Genomic DNA, 12,463 nt, shown 5'->3' on the forward strand with positions numbered 1-12,463 from the left:
GCATTTACAAAATAAATTTATTTTGAAATAAAAATACAGAGCAGTGTTTAATCACCTTTTTCTTCCCCTCGTCTTCAAAGCATGCACAAGATTTTTTTATTTCTTAACTATAAACCAGGAAATGTCTGAGAGTTGTGTGTTTGTGTTTCTGACAACAACAAACAATGACCAGAAGTGGAATAAAAAGGTTACTGAAGCAGGAACCGAGCTGTGATCTCTGCACAACATCTCAGAAAGTGCTCGCCAGGTGAAAAGTAGTGAAAGGAACTGGAAAATGTCAAAAATAAATATTGACCCTGTGAAGACAACTGTGAAAAAGAGCTGCTAACCCTGACCTACAGTGTATGAACCTGACCTTTACTGGCAACTAGAGACGTCATTGAGCAAAACTGTGCTAAAACGACAGGGAAATAAAAACAGTACTGTGTTCTGCTATTAGAAAGTACTTTAAAGACAGTGACTTAACAGTTGAAAAACAAAGAGCAAAGCAGTGCAATGTTACTTTTATAAGTTGGACAATTGATTATTGAAACTACTTCATCCAAGCACCGACTCGATTACTTCAATAAATACTCATCTCGCTGTGTTAGGGCAAAACAGAGATAAAAAAAAAGATCTGTACCATCTGTTTGAAGTCATTTTAAAGGTCCAGTGTGTAAGAATTTGTGACACTCGTTGATGAGGGTGAAAACTGCAACACAAGAACACTTCAGCATGTACACTGATGATAGATACGGGAGTGTTTCCTCTAAATGGGATCATGGATCAGGAAAATGACAGTTTTCTATTTTACAAAAACAAACCATGCAGTGAAGAGCAAAGTGTCAAGAAAATGATGTCACTGCTGTTTTTCAGATTTTAACAACTTTGATTGGTGACATGTTCTGATGACACTGACATGTTTATGAGCAATGGCTCATTTTCACATCTGAAATAGTTTCTGTGGGAGTGTCTGGATGTTTGGAGTTCCTAAAAGCTTCAGCAGGTTTGTTAGAAGATCATTCTGGCATATGTTAAAGCATTTCTACCATTTTACAGGTCCTCCTTCCATTACCAGGTAATCCAGTGGTGACAATGTCCTTCAGAGGAGACACTCTCAGAACTGGAGTCACAACAAAACTTTGACTTCTCATTATTTGAGGTCAGAATTAAAGTGCAACTCTTATTATTTTTGAGATTTTTAAGATTAAATTCAGAAAGATGTGGCAAATGACCATGAACTGGTCCTTAGCTGGTAAGGCTACAGATGGTTTATTTACAGTCACATTTTTAAAAAAAGGAACCTTTTTGGTTGGTACACACTGGAGCTTTAAAGTGTTTCAGGACAAACTCTCTTGAAATCATTGAGAAAAGTAATAAAACCATGTAGTCCAGAGCTGAATCTTTGACAGCAGTTTGACTCCACTCAGCACTGGGTGCTGATGTCAAACAGTGTGGTGATGATGACAACATGGAGGCACATTGAAGTCCCTTACTTCCTGCATAGTTTGAACTGAGGCTGATCCACTTTTTTAATTTTATAGCCAATCGTCTCTAAATCATTTCTCATCCTTCAGTAAGACCTGCGTTAGTGACATCACAGTGATGTCACAGTGGTGGACCTGATAGAGTGGGCGGGGCCTGCAACTACAGGCTGGGGGAGCAGCAGTGGAAGTGAAGAAGAACAGGTGGTGCTGGTGGAGTTTGACCACGTAAACGAACTGGTCCTGGACCAGCCCTGAGCCTCCAGCACATCTGCTGGAAGACTCTCCACCAGTTGTTTCAACTGCTCCTCCCACTGCTTCGATAGGTCCTCCAGGTGGCGCCGGCGAATTAGAAGGGAGGGTTTGGTGCTGACATAGCGACGGTAATCCCGTAGCTGTTGTTCGGTGAGGTAGCCGGCCAGGATGGTCTGGACCACTCGTTGCCTTCGGTCCAGGTTCTCCTTCAGCTCCCAGGCGTCTTCGGTTTGACGGAGGATCAGGGATTGTTTACGGAGGAGAGATTTCTAAAAAGGAGACAAAGCACATCAAAGTCTCCAAGTGAGCACGTGTGAGTCCGACTGGATTGAAAACACAAGTTGGAAGAGATTCCTGTAGCAGTGGAGCACATGTTGAAGCCCAGGTTCAATTGGCTTCCATAGGTATCCAGTAGCTGATTGGACAGTGGCAAAAAAACAATACATGTCTAACTGCACTGTGTGCTGTTAGCTTGGTCATACAGAGCATTTCCATTTGTATGTAAACTATTATAATAAATATTTTGTTTCAGTTTTGTGTAATGATCCTGTTTCCTTCCTAGTTTGTTGTTTGTTCCTGCGAGTCGACAGGCTGCACACATACAGTGTTACTTTTTAATCTCAAAGTAGTTTAGAAAACTGATTGAGATTAGATTGGGCTCTAATGCAGGAAGATCTGATAAACATGAAACTGAGTCATGTGATCATACAGAAGTAAATATTTAATCAGCATCAACACTTGAAACCTTTTTACCTTTTTTAAACGTGGTTCTTCAGCACTACTAATGGCAGATTTGCAGTACTACAGCCTGGCTGAATTAAAATAATTTAGAGCATATAACAAACAAAAACTGTTATAACAAAAATTCATGAAAATGTTTGAAAACTTTGGGCCAGGAGGGTTCCTCCTAATGAGGAGGTCCAGGAGGTGGGTTGTTCTTCTGTTTGATTTGATTACCAGTGTGTGGCTGGTTTGAGTCTGGTGAGTCTGGTGGAGTTAATGTTTGATGGCTGAGTACAATGTGTGGTTGATGAGAGTGTAATATAATCTGGTCCAGTGAACATTAATGGACTGATAAGCTCTGAACACTGTCACAGTGTGACGACCTACTCTCACAGAGCGTTGCTTTGTGATCAGATCACTCTGGACTGGTCTCAGAACCAGATCTAATTGGAACCACTGTGCCTCACCTTCTCCTCCATGGCCTCCTCCTCTGTCAGCTCCTCCTTCTCCAAAACCATCAAAGACCTGTTGATCCTTGACAATCGGCTGCACAGAGACAGAAGCAGGTTCACGATTTTCTCCAGGTCTCCTGCAGAGAAACAACATGCTTCAGTTCCACAGCGCAGCTGATGGTTTCAGACGACACCTTAGTTTGAGCCACAATGAGTCATATCAGTAAAAATGATCCAGACACAGACCAGTCTTCCATCTTTCCACACTCATGCATGAGTACTCTCTACTGCAGGGGTCACCAACGTGGTGCCAGTGGGGTATGTTCTTAAAATAAACCTAGTCAACAAGAGGGTCAAAACTGTACTGTTGCTTCAGTTCCACCTACAATAATATTCCAGAGTGTCCAATGACGATGGTAAGAAGAGTGTCTACTACTGTATGTCCCAGAACTGATTATTATTACATTGTTCAGGAAGTCTGTATCAAACAAGTTCTTCGTATTACCATGTGCCGTTGAAGTAGCTCTCAGTTTCAAAAACGTTGGAGACCCCGGCTCTACTGTGGCTGTGGTATTTGTAATGATTATTATTATTAATGTTTTATCTTCATGTTAGGTTTGAGTAACAGTCAGCTGTTGTACCGATGAACATGCTGTACTTCTCCCTCTCGTTGGACCTCAGCTGATCCTGGACCAGAGCTTCAATGTTAGAGCCCAGCACCTGGTGACGTCTCTGCTCCTCACTCAGCTGCTCCTTCTCCTTCTGTAGGGCCTCCACACTGCTGCTCAGAGCCTCACACAGCTCCACCTGGAGGATAGGAAGAAAAGTTCATCATTAGCAGTTTTAGTGCTGATTTGTTCATATTAAAGTTAACTTCCGATTTACATGATTGTGGTGGAGGGAGGGTGGGCGGGCAGCTGGAACCAATCCCAGACGTTCACCCTTTGACCCCCTTTTTATTTTTTAAAGACCATGAATTATAAATAATATTAAACAAATGAACCTAAACATAAAGGCAGCCTGTGGCCTATCATATAAGGAACAGAGCTTGTTATTGTAGGAGTGATGGTTTCAATCCTGACCCATGCTTCTTTAGGAGAAATTAAAAGAAAAATACAGAAGCTAAAAATGAAGGGGTTTTTTCACAATTAGTTTAAAGGAAATTAAGATCCCTAAAAAATGTCTTGTTCGTACCTTCAGGCTGTTGATGTCTGTCTTCTCCTCCATCTTTTCACCGGAATCACAGAGAACATCCCGGATCCTGGCGGAACAGAGACGTCACTTTACTACTTCGTGTTCCCTCAACAAAACGGACTGACATTTATGTTATCCCTAATCTGGCCACAAGGTGTCAGTGTTTGACTGCATAATCCCCAGAGAACCACGTGTCTTTTGTATAAACACTAAAATGATTCTAACTGACTTGATTGAAAAATTTTCTTTCTTCTTTTTGCTGTAAAACCACAGCGTCAGAAAAGGAAAACGTGTTTTCTCTATGAGCTGAACCCCCCACCACATGTAGGAGTAGAACCGTTCCCAGTTCCACAGTGTCTTTAGAACGGAGGACAGATTATCAAGTTGGTCTGGTTCTTCCTGTCCTGACTCAATCTGTCAATCACTTTTATCTGCAAATCTGGTTTGAAACCAAATCTGAAACAACTGGCAGCAGCTGGTACATAGCGTTCAGCCAGCACTGGAAGTGTTACTGAGTCAGAGCAGGACAATGTTACATTCATGTGTGGAAAAAGAACTGTCTGACTGAAGGACATTGTCTCTGTACCTTCACCGAGGGATGCTTTGTTTTCCTGAGGAAACAATCTTTTCCTGTTTTTCTCACACTGTTGTTGCTGAGTCTAAAGGACAACATGTGGAGACAGCAGGGGTTGGCTGTTGTTTTTCTCCACTGTTTTTAGAAGATAAGATGCTGAGCGTCTGCCAGGAGCAGATTGGTGACAAATGTTGGTGTAAAACAAAAACCCACTTATAATAATAAAATAATGAATGAATTTACCTGTGACCAAGTTGCCCACTGCTCATGTGCTGCCATGATGATAAATCAGTTGATCTACTGTGAGGAAAGATTTCTGTCATAAGATCTACTGTGGATTTACTGCCCCATGTGTCCAGTAGGGGTGCCAGAGAGCCGTCCTTTACCACCTACAATAAAAGACAAAAAAAAGGGTGAAAAAAAAGTTTTTATCTATTAACACATTTGTTTATAAATCACCGCAGTTATTGTATTGCACTCTGAATTCTTTTTGATCTATGAGTATTATTTTAAAGTCTCTTTCTGAAGATGCATGATATTTTTGTAACTACTACAAAGTAGATTTTTTTATTCTTAGAGTACTTTGAAGTATTACTGAAATGCAGTACATAGACACAGCACTAAGTCGACTACTGTGCTCCATGTGTCCAGTAGGGGCAGCAGAGAGCTACCCTTTAACATCAGGGCCCAGGAATGACAAAATACTAAGCTGGGAAGTTGAATGCAATATTTACACGTTAAAACGTTAAGTAAATCAGAGCAACGATTATTGTATTGTACAGTAACAAAGGATTTTTACTCTTGAATTTGTTAGTAAAAAAAATGCTTTTTAATAATAACAATAATCAATAAAAATAGATTAATATGCAGCACAAAAAAACATATGAGAACTGAGGTAAAGAACTAATTTTCACCAGTTTCTGGGCCAGCTCCTCCATCCGCAGCTCCTCAGGTTTCTTCTCTTGTTTAGGAAATGGCTGGTACTCAAGACATAGACTCTCCTCAGCAGTGGTGTAGGTGTTGATGGTGGAGAGTGTACGAGGAGGAGGAGGAGGAGGAGGATGAAAAGAAGGAGAAGGAGGGGGAGGAGGAGAAGAAGGGAAAAAGAGAGAGGGAAGGGGAGGAAAAGGGAGAAAGGATCCTGGTGCAGGAACACTGGAGTTGGAGAGTTCTGAGCTCGGACTGAACACAAGACAAAGAACCAGGAATGAATTGAGGTCATCATTACAGTCAAATGGAATGTTAGAACGTAGACAACAGACCTTTCTCTGGAGGAGTATCTATGTTCTTCATCCATCTCAAGAAGAGGAGGTGGAGGAGGAGGAGAAGCAGGAGGAGGAGGAAAGTCCTCAATGATGCAAGTCTCTTTGATTGGTGGAGGAGGTGAAGGTGGTGGAGGACTTTGGAGGAAGACCTCATCAAAGTCCTGCTGAGACCGAGCTGTGGACGTCTCCAGCGGCTGCTGCTGCTCACTGGAGCCAAAGAGGCTGGACTCAGAGATCCTGAGTGAGGACAGGTGACGGAAGGATGGAAGAGACAGGGAAGGAGATGATTCACTCTTCTCCTCGTCCCTACTGTGTGGTGGAACAGAAACGTCCATGTTGGGAGGAGATTTTGGGACAACTGGACAAATGTTGTTGACTTCTGAAGTGTTCAATCGTCTGGTTTCTAAACTGTAAGCTCGTCCACGGTGTACGTCTTTTTCTGTCTCTTCTAAAACGCCAGCTTCACTCAGCCTGCGCCACGTCTGTCTGCCTGCTGACGGGGTTTCATCGATGACCTGAGAACTTGTCCTATCACTGATGCTGCTCTGAGGGGTTTCAGGAAAGGTGATGGCGTCCATGTTGGCCAGACTTAACCTCTCACTAGACTGCCACTCAGAGACCGCTCCATCCTGATCCCAGGGGCAGGGCAGACCCACAGAGGCCGCCAATGTGGACGTACTGTGGGCTCGTTGACGCTCGCCGTTCCTTTGTCGCTCTCTACGAGAGACGGGAGTGTAGGAAGATGAGGACACGGGGGATCCTGAGTCTGGAAGACAGGGACGAGTGAGGAAATTCAATAAAAGTAAAAAAGAGTTCATTATTAATGTAACCAATAAGTCTGGAATCAAAGGAACAGTAGAAAAAAGATCATCAAGGTCACAGGTCTGTGAAGGTTTGATTCTAGATCCAGAATAGTTAAGAACTGCTAAAGTTCAACAGGGCTTTGTAACTAAGACAGGATCCAGAACCAAATAATCCACAGACCAGTACTGGTCCAGGACCCGGTGGTTTTAAGATGTCTCGGGACATGGTTCTGGTTCTGTCTTCTTATATTCAAGTGTACTTGAGTGTGAGTGCAGACCTTGGGATGGTTCTGAAGACTGGATGGACTTGAGACTGTTCTGTGATGACAGGTTCTCCAACACCTCGGGGTCTGCAGGTCTGTCAGGAAGAAAGACAGCTCAGACATACTGTATGATGTTCAGGACTGTGGTCCAACCCCAGGGTCAGACTAGATTTTAACTCCAGGTTTATATTTCTATTTTTGTCCTGTTTTTTTTAAAGTCTTTACATGGAAAAAAGTGAAATTTGAATCTAATTTGTTGATCGCCATCATAAAGACTCTTTTAATGTCATTTTTAGAAAAAGGGGGAGACAGAGAGAGACAGTCTCTGACATATGTCCCTGTGTCAGTGAACCCACCCTTCAAGGACTACTTTAAAAATCTCCATCTTTATTATTCTTTCAGCAAAGGTAGTCTTTAAAAATGCTAGGACTGCCAACAGGAGGCGCCCTTTCCCTCCCCATGTCTCTCTCTGACCTGTCTTTGGTCAAAGTCCAGTTCTTTCTCAGATTCACTTGATTTATTTTTAGCCTGAACTTGAACATTTCTAACAATTTGAGCAGATTTATCAGCTTCAGTAACGGGCAGCGATGTTTCCAAGTTCAACTTCAAGTTCCGAGTGTAAACACACGGAATTCCTGCAGTGACCTCTGACCTTCACATTTCTGCGCAAACCCATTAAAGTGTTTAAGCCAATAAATCTCGACGGACATGAAGTTGGTATTTTGTTTATTTTTCTCTCTCTATGCCAGGAACATTTCTCTACTTCCTAAATTCCTCAGCACCTCCTCCTTCTCCTCTCCACCTCCTCTTATGTCCTTATCTCTGTCTTTACCTTCTTCTATCTAAGACTCTTTGTCTTGTTTTCCTGCTCACATGGATAAACTGGTTGGTTGTTCTGTTCACTGTCTCACTGTAACCCATTAAACCTGTCCTCACCTCAACTCTCAGGAGCATCTAAAAAAAACTCCACCCAGGTTTTGGAGAAAACCTCGTTATAGAATCACATCTTTATATTTTCCTCATCTCTTTTGTCTATTTTTTTTCAACCATTTCCTTTAACTTCACAGCTTTTCTTTGATAACAAACTTCACTTTACTTTTTTGTCTGCTTTAAGTCTTTTTGGTTTTGAAAATTCATCAAACCTTGGGACACATTCCACCAGTCTGTACTTGGTGGTCAGGACAAGAATTACATCGTATACAGTAAGATCTGATCTGAGATCTGATTTAAATGACAGAAACAGCCAGATGATGCTGTAACACTGGAGGAGATGAATAGTTAGTTAAGATAGCTATCTTACAAGTTATATACAGTAGCTAGCTAGCTAACATGTTAGTTATTTTGGTATCTAGTTATTTTTTAGCTATTTTGGTAACTAGCTAATGTGTACGCTAATTTGGTAGCTAGCTAATGTGTTATTATTTGTATTCTTTTGGAGATTTGTTTCTGGAACATTTAAATTTTCCACTGGTTCATTTTGTTTTGTTCTTTTTGTTCTTTTCCCACATTTGTATGACATACTCATAGAATAGAGGTACCTGTTCTCAGCTAGGGTGCAACTTCCACGGTCAGAGACAAATGATGTCCTGATGTCACCTGGAGGACAATCCTAGAGGAAACAAACAGACCAGGTCAGTCTACATCACTGACTGAAGAAGGTTCTAGTGCTCGTCTCCTAAAATGAAGACGTTTCACTGGTAGAAAAGTCTGGACTTCTTCATCAAATCTGTGAGGCCTTTAGCACATATTTTCAAACAGTGGTCTTGAGTTTGAACGCTGTCACCGACGCTTGGGTGTAATTTATTGTTTAAAAGTTGGAGGATGGACGTGACTGAAGTGTAATGATGTTTATGTGACACAGAGTCTGATCTTCTCAGATAAAGAGCAAATCTGTCCTTCACTGCATTCCTTTAAGACTGATGCAGATGTGTGTATGTCATACATTTTGAGTGGAGGTATCAGTGTGTGTGTGTGTGTGTGTGTGCGTGTGTGTGCTATCTATGCATTCATCCACATCAGACAGCGCCCAGTCACCATCTTCTCCGTCTCTCTGGCACCTCACAGGAAACTCTGAGGATTCCAGGGATTTCCTGTGTGACTCAGGACCAAATGTCCTTCAACGGCAAAAATGTCCGCAAATAAACTAAATATAAATCCAGACAGGAGCTACAGGGAATTCTCCTCAGCTCAGATAAATACAACAATGTTATATTTCAAGAAAGAATCTGATGGTGACACAAAATTCATCGTGCCTGCTCTGATTCTAAAGCTGTGACATATTGAAATTATTAAAATAATGAAAAATCACCTGGTATTTGTTATAAATACACAATGACATGAACACAGAGAAGTGACTGTAGAACTGTCGGGCTGTTCTGATGTTAATGAAGAATGAACTTTATTTAATTAGCTGTCCAGCTTTTTGACCTGGTTTAAACCTCAACTTCATCTGACCATCGTTACCTTCTTATTTGTCTCCACAGTTGGGGGAGAGCGGGAGCGCTGATGTTGAGGAGGTATCTGCTCCTCCTCAGCTCTCTCCAGGAGATCCTCAGAGGAAGCGGACTTCCCAGAGCCCCTGTGGGAGCCGGCCCTCTGCAGAGCTCCATTGAGCTTGTAGGACAAACCCAGACTGAGAGGAGACTCATTACTGTGTAGTTGGAGACCAAGACCAGAGTCTCTGCTGCCAGACTGACTGGGTCGTCTGAGACCTGCCTCAGAGATCAGATCCTGAGGAAACGTAGTCAGGATCTCAGGAAGTGATTCAGGTAAAGCACTGGAGAAAAATAAGAAAAAGAGATTTATTTAAAGAGCAGTTTTTACCAGTCATGCTAGCAGCTAGTGTTAGCGTGTGTTGAGTTTAAATTATAAGAAAGCCTCCACTGAGATTACTGCACTTGTATCAGTAATACAGCTAAGTGTTAGCTTCAATGAGTAACCATCTGTGATCAGCACTAATTAAATAGAACATTTTTGATGCCTCCACCTGTGGCAGATCTGGTCTGTTTACCTGTGTGGTGGCTGAGCAGGAGGTCGGGGTGTGGTCACCCTGCCTGGGTAGAAGAGGTTGGACTGGTGGTTACGCAGGTCGGTGCAGCTTGTACGTCTTTCTGATGAGACGGTTTGTTCTGAGTCATGCAGTGAGATCATGCTGGAAGCGGAGGAGAGGCTGAGGGTGTCTGAGTAACTGCTGGAGCCTGGAGAAACAGAACATCGTCATCACTCATGTCCCTGTGTTCCCTCTCTGTTTATTCACAGACCTGACATCGAACCCACCTGGATGGCTGCTGAATCCAGGATACGCGCTGCGAGGCCTCGGTCCGGTCCTCTGTCCTCCCTCTTCTCTACTTCCTCCTCTCTTCCTCTCAACATATTCAGCTAAGGCATCTTGCTGAAGCTGACGTAGCTCGGGTTTTGACGTGGCGAACTGGGGAGCCCCACCCCCGACACGACTCGCTGCAAGTTCAAACATCTTCCGTCGATCTGCCACACTGGTCTCTGACAGATAAACAAAAACAGGCTGATGTTTCTGTCAGGTCAAACCAGTGGTCCATAGTCCAGTGTTTTACTGAAGTCATTCACACAATGAAATATCACTCATTAGTTAAAACAGGCTTTTACCTCCTCCACGTCTGAAGAGGGCAGTAGTTTCTGAATCCGACACGCCAACCTCATTCAGGTTCTCAGGCTCTGAGAATGAACGCTTCTTCTGCTCTGCCATCAAACGCTTGCGACCACAGATCCGTGTTAGAGGGGGAGGTCCCACTGCTGGGACACTGGGAAGAGCTGGGGGACTGACCACATGCCGCTCCTTCGGGGTGTGAGGAGATGTGACAGGTGGAGGCACCAGCAGTGGGATGATGACACCCTGTGGTTTGGGCATAGTTTTGGGGCCTTTTTTCTCAAGAGAGGGGAACTTGACAGATGCAGGAGGATGCTGCTGGCTGCTGGAGGAGGAGCCAGAAAGAGGAGCTGCCGTCAGAGAACTGACTGATTTGCAGTCTCTTGGTCTGAAGGAGGTGGAGCGTAACACCCGACTCTGGGCATCTTTGATGGAGTCCCTGTAGGATCTGATTAGAGACAAGATTTTAAATTCAGGACAACTCCCAGAAAGAATGGTGACCCCAGGGTCACTGTCAATGAACTCCACTCTGACAGGTGACTTGGATCACGAGAAGAATTACCATTCACAACATGCCTTTTAGAAAACTGTGACCTAACAGAGACCTCCAGTTCACATAGTGCAACATCATGGCTAATAAATCTCTCACCTGTTGATTGATATGTCCTGCATGGAGGCCATCACCTCCTGTCTTCGGGGGGAGCGTATGTTGCCATCACCCTCTCTGGATTCTTCTAACTGGAAGCTGCTGCGACTCCTCTGTAGGGCTGAACTAGGATCAGCTGGAGTCCTGATGTTAGACAGACACAGGGACACAGGTTTTTTTGTTTTGTTTTTTTATCTCAGCCAAAGCTAAGATGTAGAATTTGTAGTTGTGTTCTGCTGAGGTTCTACCTGTACTTCATGTACTCGCTGTTGCTCCCTCTGTAGCTCATCGTTCTGTGAGGTTTCCCTCCGGTGGTGCTTCTTTCCAACATGTTCCTCAGGTCGTCGGCTCCTCGAGGGGAGTGGCGACCTTTGTCTGTCATCTGATTCAGCTATGTGGAAAAAAGTACTCTGAATAAACGACAACATTTGTTTTGAAAATCATACAAACAACTCTCTAATCTTTCTTGGACCTACTCGTAGATGGGAGCTTTTGTGGTGTGCATTGCTTGTGCTATGACTGCGCCTCTTTCTGGATGATTCCCGACCCTCAAAACGACTGACTTTCTCCAGGACGGAGAGGCTGCGGGTTGGACCCTGGCTGCCATCTTCAAAACTACTACTGCCATTGCTGCTGGCGGTCATCACACCGTCAGAGCCGGCACATCTCTGGACCTCAGCAAGGGCAATCTCCAGACGGGTCAGTGGGTGGTCTCTGTCAATGTCCTGCTCTCTGTGGTCCTGGTGTTGATGCTGCATCAGAGCCGAGTCACTGATGTGACCAAGAGAAGCCTGGGATGCAGATGTGGGCGGAGCCTGAGGCTGGGTATGAACAGGTGGGTGGTTAGGTGGTACCTGACCCTGGGCCGTCCTGGAGAAGGCCACCGAGTCTGAATGAACACTGATCCCTCTGGACTGGGCCGGTTTGAAAGACTCCCTACAGTCCTGTGTCCATGAGGGTCTGGGTCCATGTGTGGACTGGGTTTGGGGATGATGGTTCTGTTCCTGGTGCACATGGTCCTGGTGTCCGTGACTCCTGTGAGAAGAGGAACTCTTGAAGCTCTGAGTGTGAGGTTCTTTGTGGTTTTGGGGCCTGTGGACCCCTGTCTGACCCGGTGGTCCCCCTCTATCTATTTGGTGTCTGCAGTGTTCAAGGTCGTCCTGAAGAAGCCTGATAAAATGACAGTGAGTTAGCATTACAAGC

General features: G+C 43.9%; 1 protein-coding gene across 2 annotated transcripts in view; it reads right to left on the reverse strand.

Annotated features, from left to right (window-relative positions):
* The window catches only part of shroom3 (shroom family member 3), a 21,456-nt gene continuing 8,993 nt past the window's right edge, over nucleotides 1-12,463 (reverse strand). For both annotated transcript variants that reach the window (XM_025061995.1, XM_008324744.3), the window contains exons 8-23: nucleotides 11,737-12,430; nucleotides 11,509-11,651; nucleotides 11,264-11,404; nucleotides 10,614-11,062; nucleotides 10,269-10,490; nucleotides 10,003-10,189; nucleotides 9,456-9,768; nucleotides 8,531-8,601; nucleotides 7,008-7,087; nucleotides 5,924-6,692; nucleotides 5,576-5,843; nucleotides 4,905-5,050; nucleotides 4,088-4,154; nucleotides 3,535-3,700; nucleotides 2,909-3,030; nucleotides 1-1,987 (exon numbers count right to left, since the gene is read on the reverse strand). In XM_025061995.1, the coding sequence (XP_024917763.1) occupies nucleotides 1,577-1,987; nucleotides 2,909-3,030; nucleotides 3,535-3,700; nucleotides 4,088-4,154; nucleotides 4,905-5,050; nucleotides 5,576-5,843; nucleotides 5,924-6,692; nucleotides 7,008-7,087; nucleotides 8,531-8,601; nucleotides 9,456-9,768; nucleotides 10,003-10,189; nucleotides 10,269-10,490; nucleotides 10,614-11,062; nucleotides 11,264-11,404; nucleotides 11,509-11,651; nucleotides 11,737-12,430 (4,249 nt within the window). In that variant the 3' untranslated portion in view covers nucleotides 1-1,576. The remainder of the gene's footprint in view (nucleotides 1,988-2,908; nucleotides 3,031-3,534; nucleotides 3,701-4,087; nucleotides 4,155-4,904; nucleotides 5,051-5,575; nucleotides 5,844-5,923; nucleotides 6,693-7,007; nucleotides 7,088-8,530; nucleotides 8,602-9,455; nucleotides 9,769-10,002; nucleotides 10,190-10,268; nucleotides 10,491-10,613; nucleotides 11,063-11,263; nucleotides 11,405-11,508; nucleotides 11,652-11,736; nucleotides 12,431-12,463) is intronic.

This window comes from Cynoglossus semilaevis, chromosome 14, assembly GCF_000523025.1.
Source record: "Cynoglossus semilaevis isolate Cse_v1.0 chromosome 14, Cse_v1.0, whole genome shotgun sequence".
NCBI classification, from domain to species: domain Eukaryota; kingdom Metazoa; phylum Chordata; class Actinopteri; order Pleuronectiformes; family Cynoglossidae; genus Cynoglossus; species Cynoglossus semilaevis.